This window comes from Fimicolochytrium jonesii, assembly GCF_025526975.1.
Source record: "Fimicolochytrium jonesii strain JEL569 chromosome Unknown EV422scaffold_1, whole genome shotgun sequence".
Classification (NCBI taxonomy): Eukaryota; Fungi; Chytridiomycota; class Chytridiomycetes; order Spizellomycetales; family Powellomycetaceae; genus Fimicolochytrium; species Fimicolochytrium jonesii.
The window spans coordinates 434,646-448,950 of record NW_026515668.1 but is presented as its reverse complement, the minus strand read 5'-3'; the positions used below and the strand labels follow the sequence as shown (position 1 = coordinate 448,950).

At 51.6% G+C, this 14,305-nt stretch overlaps 6 protein-coding genes across 6 annotated transcripts; 4 read left to right on the top strand and 2 right to left on the bottom strand.

Moving 5' to 3' along the window:
- Positions 1-2,678: 2,678 nt before the first annotated feature.
- Positions 2,679-3,893, bottom strand: EV422DRAFT_6208 (uncharacterized protein). The gene is made up of 6 exons (XM_053074114.1): positions 3,790-3,893; positions 3,699-3,726; positions 3,381-3,585; positions 3,193-3,292; positions 2,974-3,107; positions 2,679-2,911 (listed from the first exon to the last, which is right to left on the bottom strand). The coding sequence occupies exons 1-6, from the start codon at positions 3,820-3,822 to the stop codon at positions 2,860-2,862; spliced, it is 552 nt and encodes a 183-aa protein (XP_052929929.1). The 5' UTR covers positions 3,823-3,893; the 3' UTR covers positions 2,679-2,859.
- A 656-nt stretch (positions 3,894-4,549) lies between these two features.
- On the top strand, positions 4,550-7,130 carry EV422DRAFT_592901 (kinase-like domain-containing protein). The gene is made up of 12 exons (XM_053073558.1): positions 4,550-4,597; positions 4,661-4,753; positions 4,830-4,981; positions 5,040-5,160; positions 5,225-5,344; positions 5,412-5,483; positions 5,545-5,610; positions 5,674-5,905; positions 5,971-6,008; positions 6,076-6,568; positions 6,599-6,761; positions 6,835-7,130. Exons 1-12 carry the CDS (start codon positions 4,565-4,567, stop codon positions 6,941-6,943), a joined length of 1,692 nt encoding a protein of 563 aa, XP_052929928.1. The 5' UTR covers positions 4,550-4,564; the 3' UTR covers positions 6,944-7,130.
- A 502-nt stretch (positions 7,131-7,632) lies between these two features.
- On the top strand, positions 7,633-9,978 carry EV422DRAFT_552050 (WD40-repeat-containing domain protein). The gene has a single exon (XM_053071866.1). The coding sequence runs from the start codon at positions 7,878-7,880 to the stop codon at positions 9,822-9,824; it is 1,947 nt and encodes a 648-aa protein (XP_052929927.1). The 5' UTR covers positions 7,633-7,877; the 3' UTR covers positions 9,825-9,978.
- On the bottom strand, positions 9,979-10,814 carry EV422DRAFT_511050 (uncharacterized protein). Its single transcript, XM_053068980.1, has 2 exons — positions 10,661-10,814; positions 9,979-10,584 (listed from the first exon to the last, which is right to left on the bottom strand). Exon 2 carries the CDS (start codon positions 10,486-10,488, stop codon positions 10,150-10,152), a length of 339 nt encoding a protein of 112 aa, XP_052929926.1. The 5' UTR covers positions 10,489-10,584; positions 10,661-10,814; the 3' UTR covers positions 9,979-10,149.
- Positions 10,815-11,778: 964 nt separating this feature from the next.
- Positions 11,779-12,738, top strand: EV422DRAFT_6162 (uncharacterized protein). Its single transcript, XM_053073961.1, has 3 exons — positions 11,779-11,812; positions 12,148-12,314; positions 12,393-12,738. Exons 2-3 carry the CDS (start codon positions 12,206-12,208, stop codon positions 12,626-12,628), a joined length of 345 nt encoding a protein of 114 aa, XP_052929925.1. The 5' UTR covers positions 11,779-11,812; positions 12,148-12,205; the 3' UTR covers positions 12,629-12,738.
- A 765-nt stretch (positions 12,739-13,503) lies between these two features.
- On the top strand, positions 13,504-14,146 carry EV422DRAFT_562734 (RBP11-like subunits of RNA polymerase; the record flags this gene model as incomplete). Its single annotated transcript, XM_053071982.1, has 4 exons — positions 13,504-13,559; positions 13,619-13,708; positions 13,797-13,971; positions 14,069-14,146. The coding sequence occupies 4 exons, from the start codon at positions 13,504-13,506 to the stop codon at positions 14,144-14,146; spliced, it is 399 nt and encodes a 132-aa protein (XP_052929924.1).
- Between the last annotated feature and the right edge of the window lie 159 nt (positions 14,147-14,305).

Here is a 14,305-nt window from a genome sequence, read left to right as displayed (position 1 = left end):
CCGTCATCGAGTTGTCGTCATTGTTCTCGTGCACAGCCTGCCTACCTTCGAGACACCTAGCTACCCGACTGTTCTGGGGATCCCATATTCCGCCACCACATAGTCCCGCTCGTTGTCCCTGGTTCATGATGTGTCCAGGTGGTTATATGGATGCAAAAAAAACCTTGCTCCATCCAGTCGTTTATGCTGAAATTGCTTTGACGTGCGACCAGCGTCGTGCAAGGCGCCCAGAACTATGCGCATATCGCATTTGGTTGCTCTGCTGCCCGGAGGCGAAATGGCAATGTGACCTTGAAAATTGAAACGCTTTCGTTTTGTTGAATCCATAAATGTACTCCGGAAGGCAGTGCCATCAACGGTCTTGTGAACGTATACAGTATCTCTGACTCACGGCTTCGATCCAGCGTCTCCTCGCATCCCACACCTTCACGCATTGAGCGGGCATTTGGGTCGGTACAAACGTAATATTACCGGTAGCTTTGGCTCTACGTAACAAAAATCCGACGAGGAGCTTATTTCCAATATGCGGTCTTGTCCAAGATCTTTGGATATCTGATCGTTCTCACTGGGCGACAACTGGTCGTTGTCCACCGCGAGCCAGAGCGGGAGAGCGGAGCCGCTCGGATGAGGGAGGCTGCCTTCTATGTGAACATCGGTCTTAACAAAAAACGAAGGTAGAATTGGATTGCAGCTTCCAATAGTAGCGTTTCCTTTTCCCTCTGCTGAGTTCAGCAGGAATGGCGAGTGTCATCTTTGTCTGAGCTAAGAACAGTGCTTGACGTTCAGTTCAGCAAGCCGCCGCGACCCCTTCGTATGTAGATTTACTAGTGCTCAGCTCAATCGACTAACTCCCTGACCCCGCACCGCTACCAAAATATTCGAATGAATAGGATGTCCACCAAGGAAATTGCGAAAGTGTATTCTGTGAGCGCACCCCTGGTCCAACATACACGCTCTCCACAAAGCTTGGTCAGGTAAACGGACTGTCAGCCCCAGAGAAAAGGTGGCTGTTGAGCTGCGACATGAGTCTTGATCCGGAGCATCGTATCGTTGACCTTCCTTCTTTTGTTTTTCTGGATGAATATACTGTAGTATGCATGCCTGCGCAGGAGCGGGAAGCATCCATAAAATAAGTCGGATTCCCTAGGAAAAACGAAAAATGGGAAAGCGAGCAGCTACTGCAGGCAGATTCGAACTGCAATAACCTTACACGAAATAAGCGGCGAATCGCTAGATAAAACCGGGGAAAAGAGAAAAACGCAAACAGCAATACCATTGAAGTCCAGTGGAATCATATACCGAACGCATTCTTCCCCATGGATCCAACCCTGTACGGAACCAGCTAGAAACAACAGTTTTTAGCTAGACTCTGATCCTTGCTCGACCTGCGCAATTATGGCTTCGATTATACTCGACATGCACCTCCTCGACATTCACCTCGTGGTTCGGCCTACACATTCCCGACTCGCAATCATAATTCGACCTGCACATCCGCAATTCCCGATCATGCAAAACTTAAACTTGCTCGACTTCGGATTATGTCGGACCTGCACCTCTTCGACTTCGGATTGTGTTCGACCTTCGCCTCCTCGGCCTCGACCTTCACCGTTTCCACCCGTCAACGGTTTCGTCGCTGTCGATTTCGAGTGTTGAACTATTAATAGCGACCGTAAACCATGAACCCGGGCACGAGTCCAGACGGTCCAGCATCCAAGGACAGAAAGTCTGCCCAGTGAATGATGATGAGTGTGACTTTTTCCCGGATTCCGAGTGCGCGCAATAGATTGTTACCTTCGGGAATCGGGACACGGACGTCGCGTAAATTTGAGGCACGTGTCTTCGTATATGGACAGAGGAGGCTGATCGCTGATGCACGTCGGCCCGTCGTCGGGTAGGAGATCGTTGCACAACCGGACAGACTACATGGAGACATGGAAACCACACAGACCGGGATAAAGAGGGATATTCGGATACTCATCAGGCTCCTGCGAAGATGCCGCCAACGGAAAAGCCAATGAAGGACTGACGGGCTATGTGAGGGCACATCGCTTTCGCATATACCGGAAACGCCCCGCTATACGGACTCCGGATCAGGACTACGGAACCATTGTTTTCGACACATGCACGGGACTCTACAGTGGAGCGACTTTATCATGTACGTACGACGTATGCATCGCTATTCAACGTCTCGGTATCCGCAGGAGTCCTCTCATTAATTTATAAGCACACTGTACCTGAACTCATGTTCACGGATGCAGTCGTGCACAGCGTACGACCGTCGACTTGTACCCGGACGAGTACATCTCGTTCACACATCCCGCCTCCTCGTTTCCCAGAACGCAGTTGTACAGTACAGCTGGGCTGTATCCAAGTCGGGCAGAGGGTCGCTGTTGTCGGCAATCTGACGGTCTTCACAGAATGGCATTTCCACCGCCGCGGCCTTCACATGTTACGAAGTACATTTATGAGGTCCGCCTGCTTGTCTGGACAGGTGTGATTGGGAACGCTGGTCGAAAGTGGACGGACAAGCTCTAGTCCATGCGAAGGCCTTGAAGCTTCACAGAGTGTAAAGCGTAACGACACGCATGACATCCATGGCAGACTGGTGAGTGCAACTGAACAATGTTGATTTGGTAAATTTTTCCCAACACCAAGACACACACCGAACAATAGTTCCCCGTCCGGCTGCCTGATATGGCATATCCATGCTGAATGTCTATGTATGCTAGATCTCAGAAACCCCTACGGTGAACCAATCTATATGCTACATTCCGATGCACGGCTTCCTACGGGCCGTCAAGAAAGGCGAAGTCGATCGGAAACTCAAAGAGTTAGGCGACAGGAGGAATCAAAACCGTCCTATGCTTTCTGGTTCAGCTTGCTCATAGCCTCCATAACAACTTGATTGCACCTTCAAAGGATCCCACGTTCAGCACACTCGAGGATGAGCGTTATGCACGACCACAGACTCACATCTTGGCATATGGGTTGTTCTTGACAGCGGCCTTCGCCACCTCATTCCCATACCGCGCCCCCTGGGCAAAGTCGCTGTCGGACCCATTTACGTCGCCCTTATCTTTTCGAATGACTGCTCGCTGTGTGTATGCCTGAAAGAAATATGAGAGTATGTAAGGCGGTGTCGACTCGGTACGCGATTTCTCCCCTGAAGTAAGGGGCCATCAGCAAACCAACCTGCTTGAGAACGACCGGATCCCCTTCTCCCAGCTCGATCGCCTTTGCCAAATCCGCCAACGCTTTGTCAACGTCTCCTTCTAACCGGTACGCTTGTGCCCTGCGGTCGCACAACAGAACGTCGGTCAATCCATCTGCCGCTTGCACGCATCAAAGCAGCACCTCCATATCGCGGCTCAATACCCCACCTGTTATTGTAGGCACTAGCATATCCCGGCTCCAGTCGTATGCACTCATCCAGCTTCTGAATCGCACCCTTGACGTCCTTCTCCTCCGCGAGCTGCACAGCCTCCGCTTCGAGTTTCTTCAACTGCGTCAATAGTGTTGGCGAAAAAGACCGTGGGGCGGGTTGTCCTTGCTGCGTTTCGTTTCCATCTGAGAGAGGGTTGGCGCCTTCTGGAGGGTGTTTCCAGATGCGAAGCGACGGGAGAGTCGTAGCATCAGCTCCGTGTGTTCCGGCACGAGTCTTCAGGCATCACGTGTGCCGAGTGCGATCGTAGACTTGCCTGGGTTGAAAATAACATTTAGGATATCCTGTCGCGAAAATAAGTGTTAGGAACCGAGAGCTTGAAGTAGCACCCACTGCTCTCTCTTTACCTCGTCCTTCTGGCTGATGATTTTATAAGCCATTGGGTTTGTCTTGTCCTTGGAAATGTGGAATGTTGAAACCAGGTTGAAACGGCCGGCCGCAGCCTTGAGAAACCAGGCGCGCTTCCAAGGCTGCAAGTTTTTTCCCAGAATTAAAGTCTTCCGCCACCACAGACCTCCTCCGTAGCATTTATCGGCCGCATATACAGTAGAAGTTCCCACGCACCAGATCGCCCTGTACGCCTGGCCCGTCAGCCTCTCTCGTTCGTCGCACGTTTCTCAGTCCTTGGCTTTTGGAGTCCACATTGGGGCGTGGGAATCTCGGTAGCGGTCAAGATTGGTTGTAGTATTTCGGCTGAGCCATAAGTAGTCCACCCTAGCTTGAACACCAATCGGCAGTAACGTCGCGTGCGGAAGGTTTTGCCGGAGCCGCTCTTTCACAGCAAGTCCGAAGTCGATATTATCAGCGGGTCATCAAGCTAGTCAATCGGTGTACGTTGGCGGAGAACGGGAGTTTGTGACGAGCGCTTTCAGCCTACTTTCGTGCTTCACACGTTCTCGGTACTCCACACGACCGGAACCTTCGAGGCTACGCCAACTGGCAATGTCTCAACAGCCGGTTCACGTGCGACAGAATTCGGCGCAGGGGATGGAGCACTCGATGAGTAGTACAAGCATGAGGTCGCCGGAGTTATATGGTGCCTCATATCCTGGAAGCAACGAATCGATCCCACCGATGTCCCTCTCGCAGTCGGACAACAATCGGAGTGATCCTGAGAGAGTCATGGAGACTAGCCCCAACGCAAGATATGCGAAGGTGGATACTGATTGCGTTTTGATGATAGTCAGCTACGCGGGAATAACGCTCCACTTTTCGCAGCTCAATCAAGTACTGGGAAAAGGCGCATACAAGGTCGTATACAAGGCTATCGACAGGGAGGAAGGCTACGAGGTTGCATGGAACACTTGTCAGGTATGAGGGGATGCTATGTAGAAGGATCTGACGTGAGGGAATCAGGAGTTGAGGATCTGATCGTTACGCAACATAGACCACAAAAGCGGAGTTCATGGAGTTGAGCGAAGAGATTGAGATTCTGAAAAGAGTGCGCCATCCCAACATCATTCAATTCCACGATTGCTGGTACAACAATACGGAATTCGTTTTCATTACGGAGCTGATGACGTCTGGAACGCTGCGAGAGTGAGTGTTGGTGGGACCGGATGTCTAATCAGAATTCAGGTGTTGACGTTTGTCGTAGGTATATTCGGAAACTGCAAATTCCAAATATGAAGATTGTGAAGCGTTGGGCCCGGCAAATATTAAAGGGCCTGTCGTACCTTCATTCTCACGATCCGCCAATCATTCACCGGGATATCAAGGTTCGTTCCGTCTCTCAATGTCATTTCCATTTCGGCATCACTGATGGAATGCCATCTCTACCAGTGCGATAACATCTTCATCAATGGGGCGCACGGGGAAGTGAAAATCGGTGACATGGGCACTGCCAAAATGAAACTTGGGAAAAAGTATACAGTGATAGGAACACCCGAGTTCATGGCACCGGTACGACCGCCCGTGTGAGTAACGGAACGCTGGAAACAAGTGACTGAGATGGCGTTCACTCGTCTAGGAAATGTACGAGGAGAAGGGTTATAGCGAGAAAGTTGATATTTACGCTTTTGGGATGGCACTTTTGGAGATGGTACGTTTCTTTATGACATGCTCTGAAATCACGAGGCCGCTGAAGCACCTGTACTCGACAGGTTACCGGAGAATACCCATATAATGAGTGCAAAAATGCGGCGCAGATCTACAAGAAAGTCAGCCAGGTACGTAAAATATTGTCTCGGAAAGCCCCGATCAAACAATGGATGGCTGACGGATGCCATCAGGGAATAAAACCCGAATGCCTTACACGAGTCAGTGATCCGGAGGTCCTCGATCTCATAAATAACTGCATCGGCAACGAACATGACCGTTTGAGCGCGCAAGATATAATAGAGCACCCATTCTTGGCCCTAGAGCCCGAGGTAGTGCTCATCGCAACCGAGGACAAAACCCATTTGACAATGCAGGTCGTCTTCAAGGGAATGGACCGGTTATCCGTGAAGTTCGAGTTCAACGGTACGTGTCTGGGCGAGCCTTATGTCCTTGAGAAGCTCTCTCATAGAATTTACTCTGCAATCTAGTTGATACCGACACGGCCGAGGAAGTCGTCAATGAAATGGTGCGTCCTCTTGATGCGATGGCGATTTTTCATTTTTCCTATTGACGAGACGGTAAATCCTCAACAGATTCAGGAACAAGTTCTACCAGCTCGATATCAGCATCTCATCACAGGGGAGATTAATCGCATACTGCGAGAGATGAACAAACCAGCCCCGGAAGAAGACAAAAACCGAGAGGAATCTCGTCAACAAGGCTGGGCGACACGAAGTAATAGCGTGCAAAACAACACACCATCGCAGTCACAACCCCCGCCTTTATCGTCGGACGGATCGCAGCAGCAATCATCACAACAGCAGCAGTCTTTGTCACAACAACAGTCGTTAAGGCATCCACCACCGCCGCAGCTCTCCCATTCCCAGCAGAGTATTCTGTTCCACCACACACATCAATCACCGCAAACACAAAATCCTGGCGAGGACTCCATCAGTTCGAATAGCGAAGCAGGCTCCATATTGGCACGGAAAATATCGCTAATGGACTCCCGGAGCAATGATGAGTTCGCTGACTTACCACAAAAAGGTGGGTCTGAGCAACAGCTGAAAGTTAGTCTACGATCTGGTAACTTAAGGTGACCCACTACCTTCACAGAGTATACTGACGATCGACCCATCGAGGAACTGGTCATGGATACTGCGCTGGCAACGAATCGGGGAACGGATAAAGCATACGAATGGTTGGCGAAACTCAAAGACCAGGATGTGATGACAGTAGGCGATCTGAGGGAGCTGCACGACGAAGACTGGGCTAGCTTGTAAGTCGCAGCTGGTGCGCCGAATGATCTTTATTGTCGCAGCAACTAACTTAATCGTATGTCTGTCAAACAGAGGGTTGACTGTGTTCGCAAGCCGTGCGCTGAAGAACGTACTCTACGGCAAACCCGCGCGACCATCGCAGAGTTCGGGGTCATCCAACATGCCCAACAGGGATTCGTAGCCAAGTGATTCGACACGCCTGAGACGGTCTCACCACGCCCCCTGAAACTCGCCGGCAGCATAACCTTGGCGCCAAACAATAGCTAATACGTACAAACGCCAAGCTGTCAAATCCCTAGAGTTTCACTGCACCGTACTCCGACCTTCGTCTCGGGGAGCAACAACAGACTCGACAAGTGCTTTCTACATCGCCCAAGTCCCGCAACTTGTGCGAGTATCTTGAGCGGTCATCGCGCAAGCTGGAACAGTCACCGATGGGACAGGTGGTGCAAGGAGTACCCGACGCTGGAAGTTGTCTATCTGCAGGCGTAATATGTCGGGTCTGGGGAGCGCCGCGGGTGGCGACGTGCTGGGAAGGTCATCGATTTGGGCCCTCACCTCATATATACTGTTCTCTGCCTCATTTCGTTGGGCGGACCGGGTGCGCTCATATTTAGATACCCCTTATCCTTTCCCCTCCTATTGTATCCATTCAGCGCATCGCTGGTCACGGTTCTGCTTCCCAGTTCCTTCTGGCGCACATACTGGGTCGGCTTTCTGTGACATAGATGGTTCGGGGAGAGCTTCAAAGGAATCATATATCATACCTTGTGCCGTGAGCTATCGTTTATGCGCCTTCGTCCTGCCTCACAGAAAAAACATGGCAAGGATATCCCTCCCCAAAAATTTGAACATCGTTGAGAACGCGCGCGCAGGAACTGGCAGGAAGCCAGAAACGACCAGTCCAACAACTCTCGCCAAGAGACCTCTGCCATCCACCCAGCATTCGAAGCTCGACAACAGCAACTTCCGCCCTATCGCTCCAGCGGCCTAGCAAGCCCCCAAATCTACCCGGCCCCTCGAAAGCATTTCCGACTAGAATTGTCTGCTCCCGGCTGAGCCCTTTTTAGAGTTTGGGAGGCATTTCAATTCCAGGCCACTTTCCAAAATTCGCCATGGCGCAAGATCACCAGGCCGATCGGATAGTAGCCAACTACCTAAAGAACAGAGGATATCAGCAGACTGAAGCCGCTCTGCGAAAGGAGGCGCCCGGAACTGCAGCAGGACAGGCAGGCTCGTCCTCCTCGAACGCATGGGCACCTCGAAATGGAGCTAAAGTGTCGATACCCGACTATATCCTCTTCCACAACGAGAACGAGGCCAATAACCCGAGTGGATACCAGCAGAGCTATGGGCGGCTTCGAAAATGGATAGACAATTCGATTGACAGATACAAGCTCGAACTGAGGAGAGTGCTGTTCCCGATATTCGTTCACGCGTACCTAGATCTTGTCGAGAGGGGGCTCCGAGAGCATGCGAAGAACTTCATGGAGGCTTTCAAGGCGGATCATGTTGAGCTGCATAACCAGGATGTTTTACGGTTGAGCGCCGTCACTGAGCCGCAACACGTCGCAGAGAACGAAGTCGCGCAGAATTACAAGTCGAGCTCGTTTCATTTGCGGATGAGCCAGTACTGCTTTGAACTGCTGTTGTCCTTCCTGCAGGACAACAAGTTTATGCTCATTCTGAGAATAGTCAACGAGCATGTCAGCATACGCATAGATGCGTTGGAAGCTGATGCCTCTGACAATGAAGGAGACATCGCAGCGGAGGGAGACGGGTCTGGCGACAAATCCACTGATTCCCAGATCGAGTTTCAAACAATAACGAAACTGCAGCTAGGGAAACTTCCACCAGATCAACCCTTTTACGCTGAGATGGAGCGTCAAATCAAACTAGAGCAGCCTCCAGACGCAGCTGAGCTGCTGAACGAAATCGAGAAAGTAAAGCAGGAGCCAAGAGTAGACGCACCGTCAATCCTATACCCGCCGCGAAAACTTCTTGACATCCCTGCCGCCATCAATGAGCTCCGCGAGGTCCGAAATCGCGTCCACATCACAGCACAGACACCAGTATCAATATGCGCATACACCTTTCACAACACATATGGCGATCTTCAAACACTCACGATTTCGCCAGACGCATCGAAAGTGGCCGCGGGGTTCAGAGACTCCTTCATTCGAATGTGGCATCTCGATGCTCACGAGAGGCACGGGATGAATCCTGGCCCGCGCTCGCAAGTTGACAAAGCACCGAAGGAATCTCCAGCAATCCGCCGCCTTATCGGCCACACTGGCCCTGTTTACGCGACGAGCTTCAGTGCTGATCAAAGATATCTGGTATCAAGCTCGGAAGACCAGACCGCCCGACTATGGAGCCTTGACACGATGTCGAACGTTGTTGTGTATAAAGGGCACAACTATCCGGTCTGGGATGCGTCATTCAGTCAACAGGGGTGGTACTTTGCAACCGCATCCCATGACAAAACGGCTAGGCTGTGGAGCTGTGATCATATTTACCCTTTGCGGATATTTGTGGGGCACCTGGCGGACGTCGACACGGTGCGCTTTCATCCCAACGGCGCATACATTCTCACCGGTTCGTCGGACCGCACCGCCCGATTATGGAATGTGCAGTCGGGAAATTGCGTGCGATCATTCAGAGGCCACCATGGATCTGTCCAGACCGTCGCGTTCGCACCTGATGGACGGACCATTGCAACCGCGGGCGATGACCGAGCCATCATGCTGTGGGACCTTTCCTCTGGGAAGCGCATCAAAAAAATGATCGGGCACACCGACATGATCTACTCTCTCGAATTTAGTCAAGATGGTGCAATACTGGCGTCGGGGGGCGCAGACAACACCGTGCGGATATGGGACGTCAAGAAGGCTGACACGAAAGAGATTGGAGGAGTGAAGAGGAATGCGCAGGGGAATATCATTCAACGGCCGCCGCAGTCGCTAGTGAGCACGTACCCGACGAAGCAGACGCCCATATATAGCTTGCGGTTTACTAGATCGAACATCTTGATCGCGATGGGAGCATTTACCGTAGGGTAGGATCGAAGGGAGGGGAGATGCCTCTTGGAGTTTGGAGACTCCGCCGCTGTCATGCATGTGCATAGTGGGTTGGCGTGGAGTGGCCACTCCTTTCTGCTCGCCAAATTTCATTGACGTGATGCGCAAATAATGGTGGCTCCTGTTCAACCGTCGTTTTCAACCAATCTGCCACATTCGAATTCGTATGCCTCGTGTACCCTTCACAAATAGCGTTGCATTATAGGAGCCTGCTAGCCTAGGAGGTCCATTTTGAATGATAGACCCTTCCCCAACAAGCCTAGAAATCTCGGTACGCCATCATTATCCCCCAAAAATGTGTGCGACTCTAGAAATCGTACACCCTCCCTTTACGCTCCCAATCTCCATAACGAGTTGGCTCCTTGCCCTTGGGCCCTCCAATCTCCCCTGTGACGGGATTCTTATCGCCCTCCCACTCAGCTTCCTGAAGCTTTTTGGGTGCATCGGGGTGCAGTGCCGTATTCGAGCCCGATTCCTGTTGCTTTAGCTTTTGCTTGACAAGTTCCTCAAACTCTTTCTGGTCTGCTTTGTCGCCTAGAGGAAGGGGTCCGGGCTGCTCAAATGGTTTGGATGTCGAATAGGCTCGAGTTAACAGCAACGTTTGTGGTGGGCGGAGGAAGATTCTGGGCATCGTCCTGGGATTCATCGTTTCTGAGTTGCGTTTCTGAGTTCAGAAGTCCTGATCGAAGTAGAAGCCGTGGCGTTGAGCAAACTATCACATGGAGTGACCTTAGCTAACGACCTGCTCAACTCCGACGAGTTCAAGTTCTACCACGCAAATTGGGCTGCAGTTTAACAAGTGGAAGGGCAGCTCTCACCTTATCAATGCTGAACGGCGGTACGAGTGACTATATGGAAACAGATCGGTTTCCCTTTGCCGTTGAGAGTCTTCGACATTGGACGGAGCTTTGCCGCGTGAAAGGCGTGTACAGTACTTCCGCCGGAGCCTCAAACTGCGTCAAACGCGCGTGCCCCTGTGCCCAGCCTGCCCAGCTCCCAGCATGTGTATGTCTGGCAATCTGGACTAGGGGGTCGTCCTGCGCGGGATGGGACGGGATTTGCTGGTCCCGCGTCCCGTCCCGCAGGATATCCCGGTCCCGCTCACAGCACACCCAAACACGAGTCTTTAGTAACTGGTAACATGAAAACGAGACTAGCCAGCAGGAATTAGACTCTAAGACCGTCTGCACGCCCCAGATAGGTACTCTTCTAGATGCCTGTGGAGTGCCAACCTCAACAGGGTCAACTGCCCATAGGGTTAGGGTAGGGTTAGGTTAGGGGGGCTTGCTGCTTCCACCATGTCGAAATGCTGTTGAAATGCTGTCAAGGTAGTCCCGCGGGATTCCCGCAGGACTTTTGCGGCGGTCCTGCATCCCGTCCCGTGCAGGATGGGACGGGACGGGACGCGGGATATCCCACTGCGGGACGACCCCCTAATCTGGACACACGTCGCATTCTTTCGGGTTCCAGCAAACTTGCCAGCGTCGACGGCGCACTCGAACGAGCCCCTTCGTTGATACAGACTCGAAACCTGACTCTCACGTTCAACAAAGATATTCCACCGCTTTATAGGTCCCTAAGAAGTCATCATAAAATGCCATTACAGTCACAATTGACGAAGGCGTTGGGCATATTGCATCCAATAGTCCAGGGTGGCATGCGATGGGTCGGCACGGCTGAGATGGCCAGCGCCGTCAGTAACGCTGGAGGGTTGGGTATGCTTACCGCCACTCAGCCAACGCCGGACGCCTTGCGGAAAGAAGTAGCCAGGTGCCGAACGACGACTACGAAACCTTTCCGGGTCAACATCACGTTTCTGCCGTCCGTGAACCCGCCTCCATAGAGGAATATGATTCAATACTTTTTTGCTTGTCAAACAGAGCTCCTCGTGAACCCTGACTGTTTTTTGGCTTTTGCAGTTACCGCAATATTACAGGAGGCCTTCAAAGTGGTTGAAGTAGGTTGATGAGGTGAGGCAGTTAGTGGTGGACGACGCGTTCGACAATACTTAGGATGGACGATTCGAACCTCAACGCCTGGGGATAGGGGAAGGTGGCGAAAAGAAGAAAAAACGTCAGCCGCCGAAGTCCGAAGCGAAGTGGGGGGCGACGGCTGATGGTTGGTGGTTTGTGGATGAGCCAAGCGACGATTGGTGGGTTGAATGATAATCTGCCCGCTCTGGTCGTTACAAGGAGGTTGGGGTGTGTGGGTCTCAACGCTACGCCGGGGCTCGCTAGTGAGGGGAGCCTTTCACGCAATGGAGCTCGCTTCGCTCGCAAAAATAACGTTCGCCACTGCTCGCTAGGAACCGCTTTGAGGAAATCTTTACGCCCTAGCGCAATGTAACTCGCTTCGCTGTATTAATGCTGCATCTGCTTAACCCACCTTATCCACAAACGGCTGGTAGCAACCCTGGTGCTCACGTAAAGCGTTTTAAAGAGGCTCGCATCACCGTTATTCACAAATGCACCAGTATAAGACACGCATTGGTACGTGCCTACGAAAGCAGAAGCTCAAGCTTTGCTGATTGCTCCTTTTGCTTTTGAACAGGTACGCGCTTCATGTGCACGCAGGAAGCCCCAATACACCAATCTGTGAAGGATGCCATCATAAATGCGAACGAGAAGGACACCAACCTCATGTTGCGCCCCATGCAACACAGCCCGCGTCCACAAGAACGCTGTGTCTTCCGAAGTCCTCTCTATCGAGCGGCGGCCGGGAGGCGCGTAGTTCTCTTACATCCAGCACCTTGTGTCGGGACAAAGGGGCAGACAGGTACTCACTAAAGGCGATACTGAGTACCGCGCGTGGACGGCGGGACAGGTTGTTGGGTTGATGGATGACTGCCACCTTGCAAGGACCTATGCGAGAAGATTGGGTCGGATGCGGAGCAGATCATCACGAAGAGGTTGGGGGGGATGCTGGTGTCGCAGAGCAGGCTTTGATACTTTCCATATGTAGCATCGCGACCATGGGCGTCTCCGTAGATAGAACCAGCGTACAGACTACAGAGTGATGTCTGCAACGCATACTGCGCAATGAATAGTTAAGGTATACAATTGAGCACAGAAGAACATCGAGAATACTGCCGCAAACCAGCGTAACGGGCAGGCCTTTGATGAGCTACCGCCCGCACCCGCCTCACTGAAGGGGTTTTGAACTTCCGCCAAATATCGAAGCCCCCAAATTCGCGAAGTGCTAAAGCCACCACAGTTTAACCCCACCACATTTCGCGCGACTTATCATATAATTATGTTGAGCTCTAAGGTAGGGTTAGGGTTAGGAATTGCGTTACGATTAGTGTTAATAACACCAAGAAATAACCGAGCGCAGAGCATGCCGGTTACATCTGTGTTTTGGGGATAGTTATCTGGTAGACTCGTCTTTATTTATCCACATTATGTGACCTTAGCCCCTTATTTTAAGGTCTATTGAGGGCTTTGGCAAAATGTGTGCTGGCGCTGGCAATTCCCCTCGACTTCAACCCAAGTTCGTCGCCATCCCAGCAAACTGACCAATTCTGCACATCGAACGAGGTCCACATTGACGAGTCCAGCAACAAGTCTGAGGTATTCGGAAGAGAACAAGCCAACCCTTTTTCACGCCCCGTTCATTCCGCCCAACTTATCCCCAAACCACAGAACACACTCAGAACTGCAATATGTCCAACGCACCAGCACCACAGGAGCTGTACTTGATGCCTGAGGGCGTCCCAAAGTAAGTACAAAACTCAAGGAGGAGTTTTGGTGTCATGTGACCCTAACTCCGACCCATAGAGCCATAGAGATCAAAGACACCAAAATCCCGAACGCTGCTACATTCCATATCGAGAAGGAGGACCACACTCTAGGGAACTTACTACGCATGTGAGTAGCGGGGAAGCTAGGAAGGGTTCTGGAGGTCGAATGCGTGGGATACTGTGGCTGAAGAGCTCACTCACTGATTGAAAACCAGGGAATTGTTGAACAACCGGAAAGTGCTGTTCGCTGGATATAGGATGCCCCATCCATTGGATCACTCTATTGATCTGAAGGTGCAAACGACGCCAGAAACATCACCGTTGCAAGTGATGCAGGAAGATATAAATGGAGTTATCAAGCAAATATCACAAATCAAGAGGAAGTTCGAGGTGGGTCTGCAGACCGAACCCTTGATGTTCTCGGCCTTTTCCGTTCAATTTGAGCGCATGCAGCATTGGGGTCTCAGACAAATTGATATCTTTCCAGAGCGAAGTGGAGTCCTATACGCAGAGCAAAGCTGGGTCGACGAACGGCGCTTTCCGTGTGGATCGAGCATATTTATGATCACGCACTCTAACTTCAGGAAGTGTGACCGGCGAACCGACGCTTACCAGGGCATGGGTTTCGGAACTACCTTTGTACATATCCCATTAAGCGTCTTCGCTTACATACCTATTCGCTGAAAGCAAATCGACCTGCACGTGTACATAATGCGATCATCTC